Source organism: Lithobates pipiens, unplaced genomic scaffold, assembly GCF_037356315.1.
Source record: "Lithobates pipiens isolate NorthernLeopardFrog02 unplaced genomic scaffold, aLitPip1_a1.2 Scaffold_18, whole genome shotgun sequence".
NCBI lineage: Eukaryota > Metazoa > Chordata > Amphibia > Anura > Ranidae > Lithobates > Lithobates pipiens.
This window is the reverse complement of record NW_027507758.1, coordinates 336,526,995-336,546,360: the sequence shown is the minus strand read 5'-3', so window position 1 is coordinate 336,546,360 and position 19,366 is coordinate 336,526,995. Positions and strand designations below refer to the sequence as shown.

Here is a 19,366-nt window from a genome sequence, read left to right as displayed (position 1 = left end):
AGGTTTTCATCCAGAATGGTCCTGTATTTGGCTGCATCCATCGTCCCCTCAATTTTAACCATCTTCCCTGTCCCTGCTGAAGAAAAGCAGGCCCAAACCATGATGCTGCCACCACCATTGACAGTGGGGATGGTGTGTTGAGGGTGATGAGCTGTGTTGCTTTTACGCCAAACATATCGTTTTGCATTGTGGGCAAAAAGTTCAATTTTGGTTTCATCTGACCAGAGCACCTTCTTCCACATGTTTGGTGTGTCTCCCAGGTGACTTGTGGCAAACTTTAGACGAGACTTTTTATGGATATCTTTGAGAAATGGCTTTCTTCTTGCCACTCTTCCATAAAGGCCAGATTTGTGCAGTGTACGACTGATTGCTGTCCTATGGACAGACTCTCCCACCTCAGCTGTAGTTCTCTGCAGTTCATCCAGAGTGATCATGGGCCTCTTGGTTGCATCTCTGATCAGTCTTCTCCTTGTCTGAGCTGAAAGTTTAGAGGGACGGCCAGGTCTTGGTAGATTTGCAGTGGTCTGATACTCCTTCCATTTCAAAATGTTCGCTTGCACAGTGCTCCTTGGGATGTTTAAAGCTTGGGAAATTTTTTTGTATTCAAATCCGGCTTTAAACTTCTCCACAACAGTATTACGGACCTGCCTGGTGTGTTCCTTGGTCTTCATGATGCTCTCTGCGCTTTCAACAGAACCCTGAGACTATCACAGAGCAGGTGCATTTATACAGAGACTTGATTACACACAGGTGGATTCTATTTATCACCATCAGTCATTTAGGACAACATTGGATCATTCAGAGATCCTCGCTGAACTTCTGGAGTGAGTTTGCTGCACTGAAAGTAAAGGGGCCGAATAATTTTGCACGCACCACTTTTCAGTTTTTTATTTGCTAAAAAAGTTTAAAATATTCAATAGATTTTGTTCCTCTTCACAATTGTGTCCCACTTGTTGGTGATTCTTCACAAAAAATTTTAATTTTATATCTTTATGTTTGAAGCCTGAAATGTGGCAAAAGGTTGAAAAGTTCAAGGGGGGCGAATACTTTCGCAAGGCACTGTATATATTCATAATTCACTTTATACTATACTGTCACGTTTTAAATGTCTTTGAATTTTTGCAGCACATTTATATTTTTGGTTGAGTTAGTGTGCAGTAATACTTTTAGCGCAGCTCCTTTTTTGTCTATATGTAAAAATGGCTCAGGGTGGTTTACAACCAACTTAAATTGTAATGCATTCTTTAAGCATTTCTCTGGAATTTCCAAACTCATTACATACCCCTGGAGTAAAAAAATCTAATATCATGTTATTATTTATGGTATTAAGGTTTGAACAAACTCACAGGTACAGATTTAGCTGCTCTGGACAGTATGAGGAGGCCTGAAATGCTGCACAGTGCTCTGGACGGTGGTCTGAGGAGGTCAGCAATACCGCACAGTGCTCTGGATGGTGGTCTGAGGAGACCTATAATGCTGGATGGCCTGTAATCCACAATGCCCTGGATGCCACTGGCAATGGTCAGAGGTCAGTTTTCTCTGGAAGGACTGTGGTTTGAGGGGAGGGGAGGCCTCAGGCTTGCTGTAATTGTAACGCAACTGTTATTACTATACACTCACAGTCTGCTCTACTCTGGGTGCCTGTCGGTGTGGTTGTCTCATCAGGAGTCGGGACTTGGGAGGCCTGGCTGGCCTGTAACACACAGTGCTGCTCTCACTCTCAGGTCTCTGGTAGTCATCTCGTCACGGTACACTTGCTTGCTGGGAGCTGATTGCAGAAGCAGACGGAGCTCCATGAAAACTGGAAATTAGTTCATGGGGTAAATATTTTCATTATGTTTTCGTTCGTTAACAAAAACTGATCTGATTTTTATCATCATTTTCATCAGTGGATGAAAATCTGCTGTACTTTTCGTTTTGTTTTTCGTCAGTGTAAAAATGCAGCTGACGAAGTCTTTGACGAAAACATTTTCATTGACTACATTAACTTTGCCATGAACCTTATTAACCAATGTATTTAAATGTTTAAAGGTCTGTGTTACCTGACTATTCTTGTTTTACTTTTGTAATAGCCTAGAGGACAACATTTTGGCACATGAGCTTACCAAATCAGTCTTCATCATGGATGAATTGGTTGGTGAAGGACCATCACTTTCTGGTTGTTCTGAAGGTATATCTGGATCTAATGAAATTAAATAAAATGCCATAAGCTCTTGTCCAACTGTATGCAATAGTTTGTGATATTTTAAAATTATAATTACAAGACATCTACTTAAATGAGCTGCAAGGTATGGAGTAATTAAACAATAAATATAGCAATAATTTAGCATAAATATACCAAAGCAAACTTAGAAATCTCAGTTTTGATAATGCAGTGTTTAAACACTTACTTCTTTTTTCAAATTACTCCAGGAATTTTCCACATTTGAATTTCACAGAGAACTTTTTTTGCTGGAACTTTTATTTATTTTACAGATAAGGGAGACAGGTATAAACATTGGCAGAGAGAGTCCTATATCAAATTTACCTGAAGTTATAAGAAGACACTGTAATTCAAGCCACCAACATCCACTATCCTGTCTGAACTAATAGTTTTGGATGAAATGACATTGAGAATGATTTAATTGTTTATTTTTGTTGCTTATATGTAGGAAATACATTTAAACCAAATCTTACAGCTGAGGTGGTCAGCCATTACCCTTTCTGAATAGGTCCTCAAGTCGTGTGAGCACTTGCCATCATTTTCCAAAGAAATATTTCCAGAACTAATACAGGCTATTAATATAATGAGTGATGTTTACTGGCTATTTGTAGCACTTAGTTTACTAGTACAAACCTTTTTCAGTAATGATGTCCAATCTGCATTCCATAAGTAATGTATAATGACTCTCTACTGCCATATTGTAATCACACTTATTTTAAAATAACCTTTCTGGTATGTTGCAGAAGATGGACACACACACGTAGAAATTTCATATAATTCTCAGAGAATAAAATTGATTATAAATCGTCATTACCATATGTTCTATTGTATATGTGCAGTCGGGCAAATACATATTTACATGAAACTCTAAATAAAATTACAAAATGGAAAAATACACCGTTTTAGTACATGCTGAGTTAAAAAAAAAAGTGCAACGCACAAAAGCAACAAATGTAGAGGCCAAAATGATTCTAAAGCCAAAACCTTTTTTCTTTTTTCTTTTTCTTTTTTTATTTTACATTTGGAATAGAAAAGGATTACAAACCATGTCAGGTTTTTATTGCCATTTTTATTGCTCTTTGTGTACCTGCTGGCAAGATTCATCCTTCCTATTTGCTATGGTGACCATTGTCCATGAGACAGAAAGTGGTGGGAATTTTACAGCTGTTACCAGAACAGGAGGTGAGGGAAATCTTCACTCGAGGCACATGTTATCAAGACAGCTCTCTAATGGCGCGTACACAAGACCGGACTTTCTGGCAGACTAGGTCCGGCGGAATCAGTCCGTCAGACAATCTGATCGTGTGTGGGCTAATCCGATCGTTTTTCATTTTAAAAATCCGACGGACCTAGAAATAGAACATGTTTCAAATCTGTCCAACAGACTCAATTCCTATCGGGAAAACCGTTCGTCTGTATGCTGGTCCAATGGACCAAATACGACGCAAGGGAAGCTATTGGCTACTGGCTATTGAACTTCCTTTTTTAGTCCCGTCTTACGTCACCACGTTCGAAATTAATGGACTTAGTCCGTTCGTGTGTGGCCAAGTCCATTCGGAAGTCCATTGGAACTCCGCTGAAAAGTCAGTCGGGAAGACCGTCGGACCTAGTCTGCCAGAAAGTCCGGTCATGTGTACGCTGCATAAGAGGGAAATTGTCTTAACTTCGTAGGTTTTCTCCTTACACACTGCTGTGTCTATAGGACAGGAAGAAAATGAACCATGAACAGCAAAAAGTAAATTGATGGGGGGTTAACCCTTCCCTACTAGCATAAGTTGGGGACCAACTTTGGTTGTTTGGATGTTCTGCGAACACCGAACAATATGCAGAGTTTGGGGGCAATTCAAAATCCGCTGGAACATCATTAAAGTCTATGGGACACTAACATGAAAAATCAAAAGTGCTCTTAAGTGCTTTTAAAGGCTTACCGTATATGCAAGTTATAGCTGCCCTAGCATTGGTTTTAGTCCGGTTTTAGCACACAGAAGACTGGATTTTTCGACCGGACTCAAGATTTGACGCAAGTTTTATTTCTAGGTCCGCCTGACTTTTTAGTGTCAGATTTTGCCTGTCGCAATGTCTCAGTCCCACTAAAAATCGCTGATTTCCACCATAACTAGTAAAAATAAAAATGGCATAAAAATATACCATAGTTTGTAGACACAATAACTTTTGCACAAACCAATCAATATACGCTAATTAGGATTTTTTTTACCAAAAATATGTAGCAGAATACATATTGACCTTAATTGATGAAGAAATTTGATTTTTTACATATTTTTATTGGATATGTTTTATAGCAGAAAGAAAAAAATATTGTTTTTCTTTTCAAAATGTAAGTTTGTTTATAGAGTAAAAAATAAAAACCGCAGAGGTGATCAAATGCCACTAAAAGATGTAGGAAAAAAAGGACACCAATTTTGTTTTGGTACAGCGTCGCACGACTGCGCAATTGCCATTTAAAGTAACACAGTGCCGTAATGCAAAAAATGGCCTGGTCATTAGGGGAGTAAAAACTTCCAGGGCTGAAGTGGTTAATAATTTTTCTTTAGTTCCTGCTCATTCTCCATTTAGGTGTCAGCAATCTTTATTGATAGCTTTTAGTACTTTTGCTGGATATCTGGATTGATATCCTTTTTTCGTCTCTCTGTGCAGTTACTTTTAATTAATATCAGTATCTGTATTCATTCAGTTTCACTTAGTATCTTAGCACCACTGTCTTGTGTCACCGGAGCACCACATATTGCTAGTGTGTCTTTTTATTAAGTACTTAATAATTACGACATTTACGACATCACAGGGAGTAATACGTTGGGATCCACATCAAAATCATGAGGAAGGTAATGACACAAGAGATAAAAAGGTGAACTACGTTCTTTACTTTAAAATACTTTATTGATTTCTCTGGGAAGGTGTCAACTCTTAATTTTAGAGAATAGTTAAAGCTTTTCTGAACTGCATAATGCCGGGCCCCATGAATTATTAGTTCTGCAGGCCCATACCTTCCTGCTATCTCTTGCTATGGTATACTTTGGAAAAAACACTGAAAAGGTATATAGATGCAATATTGTTACACTGTCAAATTGTATACCATTTAATTTTGTTTCCTATTTTTTCATTTTCAACTCAATAAAAGCACTGTAGAGTGTATGGAATCCATTAATTTGTTTTCCATATTTAGATTTCACTGTCTTTTAATTATTTTTTTGTGTTATATGTTTTTCCTGTGCAATTTGGAATTTGTGGAATAAGTACACCATTTACAAATATATGAAAGTAACATACACAAACAACACAAGCCTTGTCATTTTTTTTTTCATTTTTTTTTTTTAGCTATCTATCTATGCTATTGTACAAGTTTTTAAAGTTTGTTGCTTTTGTTTGATTTTGCTTATTTTATTCACAGCTTTTGTTAATTCAGTCACAGGTTTCAAAAGCCACCTTGCTGTTTTCCTCATTTGACAGCTTGTAGGTTGCAGCTTTATAAATACATGGAAAAAATTGTCAGCACAGCATCTCAGAAAATCTGCAAAGCAAGAAGCTACAAAAATGAATCACTATGCATCTTTGTCATGACTTGCATGTGTTATTAATATGAGTGTAAGTTATGTTACTGACTTATTAGATCTGAAATAAGACCAGTTCGTGGTATGAAATTATGTAAATCCTCACCCTGATTAAGGGCCTGTGTTGAAGAGATTTATCGATGATGGAACCGTTTCTGTCCCCATGTAGGTTCATGAAAGTGAAAAGGTAGCATGAAGCAGGTCCAGTTCAGGCAAGAAATAGGGAGGTAAATTGTACGTGACAGTGAATTATAAATGATCTGAGAAATGTCTCAAACTCATGTAAAAAACTAGCCACATTTACCCATGGACACATGCCCAAAGTCTGTAAAAAGGCCCTTATACTGGGCATTTCTTTAATAATGCTGGTGTTGTGGTAGGTTGTACTGACAGTTTCACTGATTTACCATTTAACTGCCTCGCAGCCGCCGGCCATCAAACAATGGCCAGGCCGCGCAGCTCTCATTCTGGACGGGTGTCATATGATGTCCTCCCAGAACGATCGCTCTTACGTGCCACTGGGGGCATGCATCGTGGTGATCGGTGGTGCGGTGTGTCAGTCTGAAACACCGCTACACCGATCTCAGTAAAGAGCCTCTGACAGAGGCTCTTTACCACGTGATCAGCCATGTCCAGTCACGGCTGATCACGATGTAAACCGGAAGAGCCAATGATCAGCTTTCCTTTACTAGCGTCTATCGGCTGCTCTCCTGGCAGGGGGGTCTGTGCTGATTGTTTATCAGCACAGCCCCCCCTCGGATGCCCGCCCAGGACCACCAGGATGCTGCCTGGACCACCAGGGATTGGCACCACCCTGGACCACCAGGTATGCCACCCTAGACCACCAGGGAAATGCCAATCAGTGCCCGGGCTGCCTATCAGTGCCAAGGCAGCTGCCAATCAGTGCCCATGCCAAATGCCTGGCAGTGCAAGTGCAATCAGTGATACCTATCAATGCCATCTATCAGTGCCGCATATCAGTGCCCAGCAGTGCTGCTTATCAGTGCCCATCAGTGCCCAGCAGTGCCTCCTATCAGTGGCACCCATAATTACCTATCAGTGCAGCCTGTTAGTGCCCATCAGTGTCACCTATCAGTACCACCTATAAGTGCCCATCGTCAAAGCCTGTCAGTGCCCATCAGTGCCACCTCATTGGTGCCACCTTATCAGTGCCCGTCACGGCTGCCATATCAGTGCTCCTCAGTTAAGGAGAAAACTTACTTATTTACAAAATTTTATAAAAGAAAACCTTTTTTTTTCTTAAAAATTTGAGGCCTTTTTTATTTGTTTAGCAAAAAATAAAAACTCCAGAGGTGATCAAATACCACCAAAAGAAAGCTCTATTTATGGGAACAAAATGATAAAATGTTTATTTCTGTACAGCGTAGCATGACCACGCAGTTGTCATTTAAACAGCGACATTGCTGAAAGCTGAGAATTGGCTTGGGCAGGAAGGGGTGTAAGTGACCTGTATTGAGGTGGTTAAAGAAGTACGATATTTCAAAAAGAACAGCCTTGGGCTGCACAATACATTCACACGCAAAAATAGTGGCTTCTAATAATCACTAAAGGTTATATATAACATAAAGATCATGAAAGCTGCTTCCTCTCTATGACAAAATTGTACAGTATCACATATAAAGAAAAGAAAATAGTTTTTTGTTTGTTTTAAAGAAATCAATATATCTACTAAAAGCAGGACTAACTCGTACTCTATTTACTCACCATCTGAAAATAACAGTGTTTGGAGGTCTACAGCCAGAGATCGATCATCTTGTAGCGCCATAGCAACCATCTGCTTCAGTTCCATCACAGTATATGACATTTCTTTTGCCTCTTCATTGTTACCATTTTCAACTTTGTTAGATGTGATAGTAGGTGTCTCATCAATTTTATTTTTAGATTCTGGGCTGGCACTTTCAAAGACCACAGCATAACGCACCACAATACTATCAGATCTGCAGCACGAAAAAGCAAGTATATTGAGTATATTGAGTTTGCCGTACATTGAATTGTCCTTATCTTACTTTTCCAAATGTTCTATTGTAACCGGAAAAAACTCTAAGTAAACTAAAATGCAGACACTATTTAGTTTAAAAAGGAAATATGGTCAATGTAATCTTGTTTTATTCCATAAAGAATAACATGGCTGTAATATTTATCAGCTATTCAATGTAAGATGCGGCTTTCTGGTTATGTTATAGAATCTTGGATATTTTTCCAGCTAGTAGAGGTCATCTGAGTACACATAATTTGTTTATGTAAGAAAACTGTGGAATAAATACATTTTATATAATTTGGTAATACATACCATCTGTTTACAGCATGACAGAGTTGTAAAACTATAATTTGTTCCTGTTTTAACACTAGAAGAGTAAAGCTAGACACTTCCAGTTTTATTTTTAAAAAAAGTTCAAATTTTTAAAAACGATCTGCATTATTTTTAATTGTTAACTTTGAGGCTGGGTTCACACTATTGCAGTTTCCTCGCATCCAATTCTCTAGTAGGAGATTTTGACCTGCTCTCTATGGAGCCAGTTCACATATTTCCACTGTGGCTCCAGTGCAAATATGCACAGGAGACCTGTGCATCTTTTGGTCCATTTCAGGCCAAAAATTCTGGCTAAAATTGTACCTGAAATGGTGAACGGAAACGTACCGGACGGCTGCTGTGAGCCACAAGATAGTGTGAAGCCAGCCTAAAGCAATACTCTCAATTAAACAACTTGTTAATAAAAAAGGAACATGAAAAGAAGCACATACATATCTATTTCTCCTCAGTGGTTCCTCCTGATGACCCTCATGTAACCACAATAGTAATGTAAGGGGTCAGGGGGAGTACCAGAGGATGCAGAAGATTGACACTCCTGGAACTGTCCATTTCCAAAGAAACGCCAAGCAGGGCTTTTCTGCATCAGAGCAGTGTTTAGCTGTGTGGGCAGCAAGAGAGGTAAGAATTCCCTTGCTTCTTTGCAGGTACTTCTTTTTTTAAGCAAGTTTGATTAAGCTACAGAGTCACTTTAACCACTTCCCGACCAGCGCACGACGATGTACGTCGACAGAATGGCACGGGCAGGTATATTGGCGTACAGGTACGTCCAATATTCGATGCCGCCCTGCCATCGGGAGCGCGTCTGCCTAGCAACTAGTGACGCTGATCTCTGCTCCATGTGATTGGAGCAGAGATCAGTGTACACTAAATGAAAGCCCAACCCCCCCACAGTTAGTAACACTCCCCTAGGAACACTTAACCCCTACACTGCCACCCACTGGTTAACCCTTTCACTGCCAGTGTCATTTACACAGGAATCACTGCATTTATATAGCAGTGATTACTGTATAAATGACAATGGTCCCAAAAATGTGTCAAAAATGTCCGATGGGTCCCCCACAATGTTGCAGTCACAATAAAAATCGCTGATCGCCGCCATTACTAGTAAAAAAATAAAAATAAAACATTATTAATAAAAATGCTATAAAACTATCCCTATTTTGTAAACGCTATAACTTTTGCGCAAACCAATCAATAATCGCTTATTGCGATTTTTTTACCAAAAATATGTAGAAGAATACGTATCGGCCTAAACTGAGGGAAAAAAATGTTTTTTTATATATTTTTGGGGGATATTTATTATAACAAAAAGTAAAAAATAATGCGTTTTTTTCAAAATTGTCGCTCTATTTTTGTTTATAGCGCAAAAAATAAAAACCGCAGGGGTGATCAAATACCACCAAAAGAAAGCTCTATTTGTGGGAAAAAAAGGACGTCAATTTTGTTTGGGAGCCACGTCGCACGACCGCGCAATTGTCAGTTAAAGCGAATCGCAAAAAGTGGTCTGGTCTTTGACCAGCAAATTGGTCCAGTCTGAAAGTGGTTAAGGGCAATGAGCATAGTGATCAAATAAAATTCATAACATAAGGGTCTAACTTTACTAGCGTGCATTCTGACCGATTGCTGCAGTTAATAAAACATTATTTTTAAATAATTGCATTCATACAATACAGTATCTGACAAAAGTGAGTACACACCTCACATTTTTGTAAATACTTTATTATATCTTTTCATGTGACAACACTAAAGAAATTACACTTTGAGTGAGTGTACAGCTGCTAGCAAAAAAAAGTGAGTACACTCCCTGAAAGTGAAAATGTGCAAATTGGGCCCAAGTAGCCATTTTCCCTCCCTGGTGTCATGTGACTCGCTAGTGTTACAAGGTCTCAGATGTGAATGGGAGCTGGTGTGTTAAATTTGGTGTTATCGCTCTCACTCGCTCATACTGGTCACTGGAAGTTCAACATGGCAACTTATGGCAAACTCTCTGAGGATCTGAAAAAATGAATTGTTGGTCTACATAAAGATGGCCCAGGCTATAAGAAGATTGCCAAGACCCTGTGCCATGCTCTGAAGCAAGCGTAAACAAGCCCTTATGGAATTTGCTTTAGCTGCCATCTGATTTATTATTCTGTGCAGTCTCTTATATGATCTAGACACCTATGCCAGAAAGCAGCACAGCTTGTTACAGAGTACTACCATATTTGCCGGCGTATAAGGCGACTGGGCGTATAAGACAACCCCCTATTTTTCAAGTGAAAACATTTTGGCCAATACTCGCGGTATAAGGCCGCGTACACACGGGCGGATTGTCTGTCCAACTTAGTCCGCTCGTGTGTGGGCTTCAGCTGACTTTTTCAGCGGACTGTCTGACGAACAAAGTCTTACGGAATTTCCGTAATTTTGTCCGTTCAAACTTGGTTTTGTCCGTCCAAACTTGGTTTCAGCGGACAGTCCGCTCGTGTGTAGGCAAGTTGGACGGACTAAGTATGGCGCATGCTCAGAAAGGATTTACATGGCCGAAGGTTGCATTGCAGTGTATAGGACGTCGTTTTTCTAGTCCCGTCGTACGTGCTGTACACGTCATCACGCACGCTTTCAGCGGACTGTCTGCTCATCGTGTGTGGTCAAGTCCGTTCATTCAAATTTTGAACGGACTGTCTGTCGGATTGTCTGACGAACTTAGTTGGGCAGACAATCTGCCCGTGTGTACGCGGCCTTAGACTACCCCCCTTCTGAGGCAACACCATTTAAAAAAAACATTAGAACCATTAAAAAACACAAAGCAAGAATGCCAACTACTCATCTGCCATGCTGTGATATGTCATAAATAAATCAAACAATAATAACACAAACAGAGATCTATTGAATGCCACAACTCTGGAAAGTAGAATTTTTCACTAACCAAACCTATACCACGTTTGGGGGGTTACATTCTATGGGAATTGTCCACCAAAATGCATTTAATAACCCCCCTGTCATATGTCCCAGATTTACCTGTCCCTCTTGGGTGCCTGGGACCTCAAAGGCAAACAGCAGGATGTATAGTAGTAGGAGATCAGTGAATGGATTTACCCAGGGAAGTATGGTGAGTGGTGTATTATTTTAATGAATATAACGCCTGCTTGGATTGGCAGAGGCTGTAGCATCATCAGCCTCTCTCTCTCTCTCTCTCTCTCTCTCTCTCTCTCTCTCTCTCTCAAAGCCAATCCGAGCAGGCTACTCTATGTAGCCTGCTCGGATTGGCAGAGGTTGTTACTCCAATCCAAGCAGGCTCTGTATTCATTAATAGAATGCATAGCTTGCCGGGATTGGCTCAATGGCGTATACTGTTTGTAGCTGAAGCCACATACAGTATTAGCAGACATTTGGGGGCTGACATCCATCGGGCAGCATTGTATACCCGGCGTATAAGACGACCCCTGATTTTTGGGCATTTTTTTTAAGTGTAAAAGGTAGTCTTATACGCTAGAAAATACAGTAGTCAAAATACGCACCAGCTTGCTGACTAGACAGTGAAAGAACATTGGTAACCTTTCAGCACATGCGCACTGCAGCAGAGCCCAAATGGTTGCTATCTCTCCCCCCTGCTAGTCTGAGTCCTGCTGTGCAGAGGATGACAGGAGGCCGATATCAAGACAGATTCAGGTACTTACTGTAGCAGCATGTAAAAATATGTATTAAGTAATTATTTTAATGGAAACAAAACTGCATTTCTTATTTTTGGTATTCCTGGAGTTCAGGTTTAAGAATTTCATTTGAAAGTAAACATAGAACTTTAATTACCCATCTTTTTTCTTCTTCTGCCTTGATTTTGCAGCATGGAAAAAAAAAACAAAAAAAAAACAACCTTAATCACATGTAATAGCTCACTGCTTTAATTGCTGTGCTTACATTCTGCATTATACTGTCAGTTATCAATGTCTTGCTCAAGACATACCCACATTATTAAAATCAAAGCTCTGCATTTTCTTCATTGTTTATGTGATGCTGATTGCATCTAACATATCTATTTCACTGTTATGGCTATCGCAACAGACTGAAAAAACAAATGCAGTTAAAATTTTAACAATTTAAATCAAAGAACTATATTTATGAAGCTGAAGGAAAGTAATTTCTCTTTGTCTGAAGTGCACAGAACTTTTGTACTTTTTTTGGACAATTTAGAAAATTATGAATTGCAAACCAATGGTTTTATATTATTAAAGTCACATAGACTGTTCACTTAGCAAAATAATGTTCATAGAACTTAGTTAATGAAATTAAGCTGATTTTGCTCAACTTAAAGTAAAAAAAAAAATCTGTTTTCATTTTATATTTCACTTGCATATTGTGTATTCATTGTGTATTCAAAGTGAACTTACAATTATTTTATATACAATACTTCATATTACAGTTTTCTAAGTTACCAATAACTTGGTTACGTGAAAAGCCCCTACTTGTTTAGTAAATCAGTCTCATTTCATTGAATAATCAGCAAATGCAGCCTGAGTGGCAAAATAAACAATGGCATAAATAATGCTTATCTAATGTCTCTTTTTTAAATTAAGTTTTACTTTAGATGAAATCTGTAAATAAAGAATTGCTTTCCACATGATTGGATAACTGAAATGAATATTCACACAGTTCATTGTGTGAATATTCTCGACTCCCTTAGTTAATCAACCATGATAAATGAAACGATTTTCAATTTAGGCCCAAGCTGTTTCTATTTTTTTTTTTTTTTTTTTTACATATGTGCTTTACTTTATTAAAACTGAACAGGATTAACCCACAATGTCAACTATGAAAGTAATTCTCTTTTCATAACCTTCCACAACAAATTGTTTTAGCTTTCTTTTAAAAACCAAAGTAGGATCTTTCACCAAAAGCTTATAAGTATCTGTGCCATTCAAAATATTATACATCTCCTTCACATAATTGTCCTTATCTAACAGAACAATGCCACACCCTTTTCAGCAGGGCTATCGTTTTTTATCTAATAAGCTTTTTATACCTAAAAAGGATTTCCTATCCTCATAGCCTTTCTTTAACCAAAGGGACACAGCTTGAATAACAACATCTTTAAGTACAGATTTATAAGAGCTCAAACCACTTGGAGAATTAAATAGTGACGCATTCCTTAAATTGGTATGTATGAACCTTGAATTACTGGAATTTCTAGATATAGAGTTCTGCAAAGAATATTTATTTAAAGAGATTTGTCTTGTAAATTTTGGTATGTCAAATAATGTTTAAAATGTATTGAGGCTTATTTTTTACCCTTGACAAGGCTTTCCAGGTCCTCAGGATTCACATTGACTGAACTCAAATTAAAAATTTCTGTTCCTTTCTTTCCGTTTTCCTCTTTTCTGCTTTTATTGGCCCTCTTTCTTCCTCTTTTTCCTCTCCTGTGTTTATATCCCTTTTCCTGAAGCCTTTTCCCCCTAAAAAAAGGGTACTAGAGGTATGATGATAAATCTTACCCTGTGTAGAATTTTCAGATCTTGAAAAACTTTGCCCTTCTGCATTATATTTCACCCCCCAATTCCAAAACTATACTGGGGTCAGTGTAATATGATTTATTTGTACAATTACTTATTGTTTATGGCACTGCATTATTAATAGGTTATACACTTTGGAGGTTTTGTATGCCAACATTAATGTTATCTGCCTATACACCAAAATATCTTTCTAGTGCTGACTTCCTATTATTATTTGATTATTCTATTTTATTCTAAGCTATGCCCACCTGAAATATATTGTTGATATGCAACTGAAATTAAGCACAGTGAGCATAGAAAACATCAGGATAATGGCATTGCCTTCCTCTGATGCAGCTGATCAGGACGGAAGAAATCAGTTAGATTGAGGACTAATTTCTTTTTTATCCCTAAATGGATTATCTACTATTCATAACCCAAATGGGACTGTACTACTAACACACACTTATGGAACTTTGGGACACTGAATCTTCACATTTGGGTGTTACAGCTACTGTACTGTAGAGCCTCTTTGGGTCTTCCAGGTTTGGAGTAAATTTTATTTTGATTGCAAAAACATTCTGTAATTTTTTTTCATACAGGGATTATCTGGACATTTGATAAGTATCCTGGTATTCTCAATGCTCACTATACCTGATTTCAGTTGCATAACAACAATACATTTTAGATGGGCTTAGTTTGGAATTATTTATAAAGAATGCAACAAGAAATGTAAGGGTGCAATTAGGGCGGGTAATATAGAACACGAAAGACACATAGGGGAGGAAAGCAAAAACAATCCCAAGAAATTCTTTAAATATGTAAACAGTAAAAAAGGGAGGACAGACCATATTACCCAAGGGCACTTAGGGAACTCAATCAAGTAATTGCCAGTCCATTGTTCCCAATTTTTACTGACTGTAATGGTACCAGCCGATTGGAGAAAAGCCCATTTAGCACCAATATTTAAAAAGGAAGGATGTACTGGAAATAGAGCGAGTACAAAGAAGGGCAACAAAGCTAATAAAGGGTCTGGAATGTTACTTATGAGGAAAGGTTGCAAGTACTGAACTTATTCCCTCTGGAGAAGGGAAGCTTGAGAGGGGATAAGATTTAAATTTACAAATAACGTACTGGTGACTCCACACTAGGAATAAAATGTTTTTGCGGAAGGGAGTTTAACAAGACACGTGGCCACTCATTAAAATTAGAAGAAAAGAGGTTTAACCTTAAACTATGTAGAGGATTCTTTACTGTAAGAGGATGTGGAGTTCCCTTCCACAGGCGGTGGTATCAGCAGGGAGCATCAATAGTTTCAAAAAACTATTAGATAAGCACCTGAACGACCACAATATACAGGGATATACAATGTAATACTAATATATAATCACACACATAGGTTGGACTTGATGGACTTGATGGACACCTGATGTGTCTTTTTTCAACTTCACCTACTATGTAATATGTGTTTCCAGGGCAGATCATATATGCTAAATGCATGTAAACCCACGTGCATTTAAAGACAGGAGATATTGATCTTGCAAATATACATACATTTGGTTTATAGTTCCCAATTTCTCCTCTGTTTAAATAAAACAAATACAGGAGGCTTGTGTGAAGTAAGACAATATTCCATTAAATTATTGCTTTAAAAAGAGTGTCAAATGCTATGGCTAACTTTGCAATGAGAATGCATGTGAATATACAGTATACATTATACATATTTTTAAAGTGAAATGGGATTTATTCAGTAGATTCACAGCAGGGTAAGATCAACACATATTGATCCCACATAAAAGGTGAAAGCATGAGATGGAAAGGCTAAGTTTTCTGTGTTCTTATTGAAACATGATTTCTATAACACTATTATACAATCACTACAGCGTTGACGTACAGTTCTTATGTCAAATAGATGTACAAATGCAAGTGAAGTATGCAATACACACGTGGGTTATTTACAAAAGGCAAATCCACTTTTCAAGTGCACTTAGAAGTGCAGTCACGCTAAATCTAAGGGGTAGATCTGAAATGAGTGGAAGCTCTGCTGATTTTATCATCCAATCACATGCAAGCTAAAATGCTGTTTTTTATTTTCCTTGCATGTCCCCCTCCGATCTACAGCAACTTTACTTTCAAGTGCACTTACAGTGCAAAGTGGATCTTCCTTTAGTAAATAACCCCCAGAGTGTCTTTGTTTGCTTTCTTTGAGGTATGAACAGTTCATGTGAATTCATATTGATTATAAATTATGTTTCTGTCTCTAAGTAGAAATGTATCTACAAATGATCTTAACATTTATACAAACATTAGTTAAGGAGAATAAAATACTTCCATATCTAAACAGCTTTACGTGATGGAAAATAATACCTTGTTCAGTTACATTCTATAAAACATTTTGCATGTGGTTTATGTATTTTTCAACTTTCAAATAATGTTTTAAAGGACATATTTAACCGTTTGATGTCTAAGGCAATTTCTGTATTTTTACACCCACATTAAAATCACCTTTTTTTGTGCTATAAAGTTAGTTAGAACACCCAAACTTTATATATTTTTTTTTATGTCATACCCAATTGTTTTGTAAAATATAAAAGTTATGTTAAGTAAATAAATTCCAAGCATGTCAAAAGTTAATGTTTGCACCTGAGAAATGGCGACAATCTATGGTGCCTAAAACTTTTCCTAGGCAACATTTTAAAACCCTTTACATGTTATCAGTGTAGAGTTAATCGTGAATGATGGAACTAGAATTTTTATTCCTACTCTAACATTCACAGCGATACCTCACATGTGTGGTGCATCCTTTGTGTACATAAGTTTGCAGGACGTATGCCACATTTAAATTCTCACAGGGGGCAGAGGTTGATTTTAAAGTTGTTTTAAACTATTGTTATTTATTTTATTAAAATTGATTTAAAATGTTTACATTTTGATTTCATTAAAATTTACTGCTATCACAGGGGGGCTACCAAGCCCCCTATGTAATTATTATTTTTATACATGATTTATATAGTTGCAAAGTGGGTACTCCTGCGCTAAAATGGATTTGTAATATATTTAAAATAACAGGTGCTGCATACACCGTATGGACCAAACTCGTGTCCAAATTTGTGTAAAATGTGAAGGAGGGGGGTGGTGTTGCGCTCCTATTTAATGTGTTTTTGTGATATATTAACACAATATTAACGAAATAATACAGTTATCTACCTAATATATATCGCAATAGTAAGTAAAATACAAAATAAGCAAGAAATTAATAGATATGTTAAAAGGATATAATGGTTTTAACACTTGTGCAAATAGCAAAATAAATAAACCAATTACTAGGTGATATAAATATTATCCACATTAAAAGTGTAGCTATAGGTGATTATATCAATGTGCAAAATATATAACGCATGCGTGAATGGTTCATATAGTGACTGGTATGGCAATAGATAAAACAAATTGAAAATAAAATTAAAATTGTAAAAACCAACAGAAAAATAATTTAAATCATCTAACTAAACCAATGTTCAGTGCGGTATTGGACTTTTGATCCTTAGTCCAATGTGCAATATAAGTGCAAACGTGCAAAGTGTTTCGCTGGAACACTGTGTATCGCTGTCTTGGCTTTAAGGTGACACTGTGCCTTTAAGTGCAAACAAAAGAATAAATCTTCAGCGTCACTGACACCCGTAGTAAGAGTAAATGATTACCTTACTGCTGTAAGGTAAACAGCATATAGCAGAAAAAGGAGGGGGGGAAGCTCCCTTCAACTTGATCTTTTCCTGGATGTTCCTTTTCACTTTTAAGTGTAGACGGGGGAGATGGGGGGAGAGAGGTAGGGGTAATCCTTATCTTCCTCTCTTTCCACTGGGTGCTTCAGATGGTATGGTTCTCAATATACATTAAAAAGATAAAGGAGGTCCACCATAGTGTAGTATTTTTCAATGGGGATAAAAACTTTTATTCACATCTATTAAAACACTCACATTTTAAAGGGATTACAGCAGCATTGTATAAATGAGCGCGGAGCTCGTGTCACAGTCTGAGCGTCTGTTCCGGTATCTGAATAGCCTCGGGTCCTACGCGTTACGTCACACACGTGACTTCAACTGGGATGAGGCTTGTGGGAAGTGTAGTATATTTATATAGGCTCAGCTAATTGTATTTATTTCCTTATCGGCGGCCATTTTGTTGTGGATCCTATACAAATGAATGAGGCGGCCATGTTTTTGTAGACCAGGTATACAGTAATTGCAGTGATCTTTGTTTGTTCATCGGCGTTTACGATCGTGAACAAACAAAGCTTCTATACCCAGAGAAATAAGCTTCTATACCCAGAGAAATAAGGCATAGTATAGTGTCTGGTTGAATTTGGTGGATTGGAGGACTGGGAACTAAAAGGCACATGCATACTTTGCTTTACATCCACCTAACATTCACACAATTGACCAAACTTTCAGGGGTTGTGATCATGTTTACTTTTGTAAAACACAATAAAACCTAAAAGCTGTTAAATTGCCAGTCTCAAATACTATGCCTTGAAATGTAATAGAAATTGTATGAATAAGGTACAGTATTTATTGCATCAATTAGAGAATGGACAAAATAAGGAAAAATTTACTTCATGGGTATTCCATATGTAAGGGAGCTGTCTCAGCTGGTATTGGCAGTGGTAAACCATGCAGGGGACAGTGACAACCAAGAAAAGGGCATGCAGATTTGTCCTGCACTTACTGTATATTCAGTAAGTCCATAGCATAGAGTGAGTGTGTTCAGTTATTACAGATTCAAAGACCTTAAGTATTGAAAGTCTGTGAGAGCAGAGATAGGAGACTATGTGTTAGCAAAGCAGGGTGAGGTGTTAAACCACCACATAATAATGATCACAACAGGAAAGTTTAAGGCTTCTTCCCAACTCTCAGCCCTGTGTCTGCCATGTTGTCACCAGAGTCTGAATTGACTAGACTCCTCGGAAAGGATGCGGGTGAGCTCCCAAAGTGAGCCTGGGTCCTTAAGGCTAAATACTGGCTCATCACACAACTGGATTGTTATAGTGGTAGTTAACGCCTTGGTACTCCCACTCAGAGATCCTCTAAGTACAGCATGTAAGCTAGGCACACTGAAGCCTTGGGCCTTGGAGGCTCCTGGTGTTCTAAAGTTAAAGCTATGGAATTATCACTTGAAGTGCTCTGTGGAGATCGAGTATAGTCACCACCACTTACAACCAGGTAAGATGTTATCTCAAAGCGAGTGAGAAAGAGGACCTGGTGGATGGAGAGTGTGATGAGTCTGAGGCATTATGGGTGGAACTGCATACAGATGTGCGTAGTTCAAAGTTAATCATTGGAGTTTGTTATAGACCACCCAATGTTAATGAGGAGGTGGAGACTCAGCTCCTTGCACAGATAGAAAGGGCTGCAAGGGCTGGGACAGTGATAATAATGGGGGATTTTAACTACCCAGAAATTGACTGGAGTAATGGCACTGCTGGGACAGTTAAAGGGCAAAAATTTGTAAACCTATTACAGGACAATTTTATGGTCCAGTTTATTGAGGCCCCAACTAGGAATGATGCTCTGTTGGACCTGGTATTCTCGAACCATGCAGAACGTATTACTAATATTCAGATAAAGGAACATCTCGGTAGCAGTGACCATAACATGATTTCATTTGATGTTAGCTGTACTCAAAAATCACATACGGGAAAGATAAAAACACTTAATTTCAAGAGAGCAAATTTTCCAAGGATGAGGGCTGCTCTCCAGGACTTAGACTGGGAGAGAATATTGGCACCAATGGGCACAGAACAGAAATG

General features: G+C 38.1%; 1 protein-coding gene across 2 annotated transcripts in view; it reads right to left on the bottom strand.

Moving 5' to 3' along the window:
- IMPG1 (interphotoreceptor matrix proteoglycan 1) overlaps window positions 1–19,366 on the bottom strand; it is a 376,955-nt gene that overhangs the window by 192,256 nt on the left and 165,333 nt on the right. For both annotated transcript variants that reach the window (XM_077487351.1, XM_077487352.1), the window contains exons 9-11: window positions 11,888–11,908; window positions 7,495–7,727; window positions 2,106–2,182 (exon numbers count right to left, since the gene is read on the bottom strand). In XM_077487351.1, the coding sequence (XP_077343477.1) occupies window positions 2,106–2,182; window positions 7,495–7,727; window positions 11,888–11,908 (331 nt within the window). The remainder of the gene's footprint in view (window positions 1–2,105; window positions 2,183–7,494; window positions 7,728–11,887; window positions 11,909–19,366) is intronic.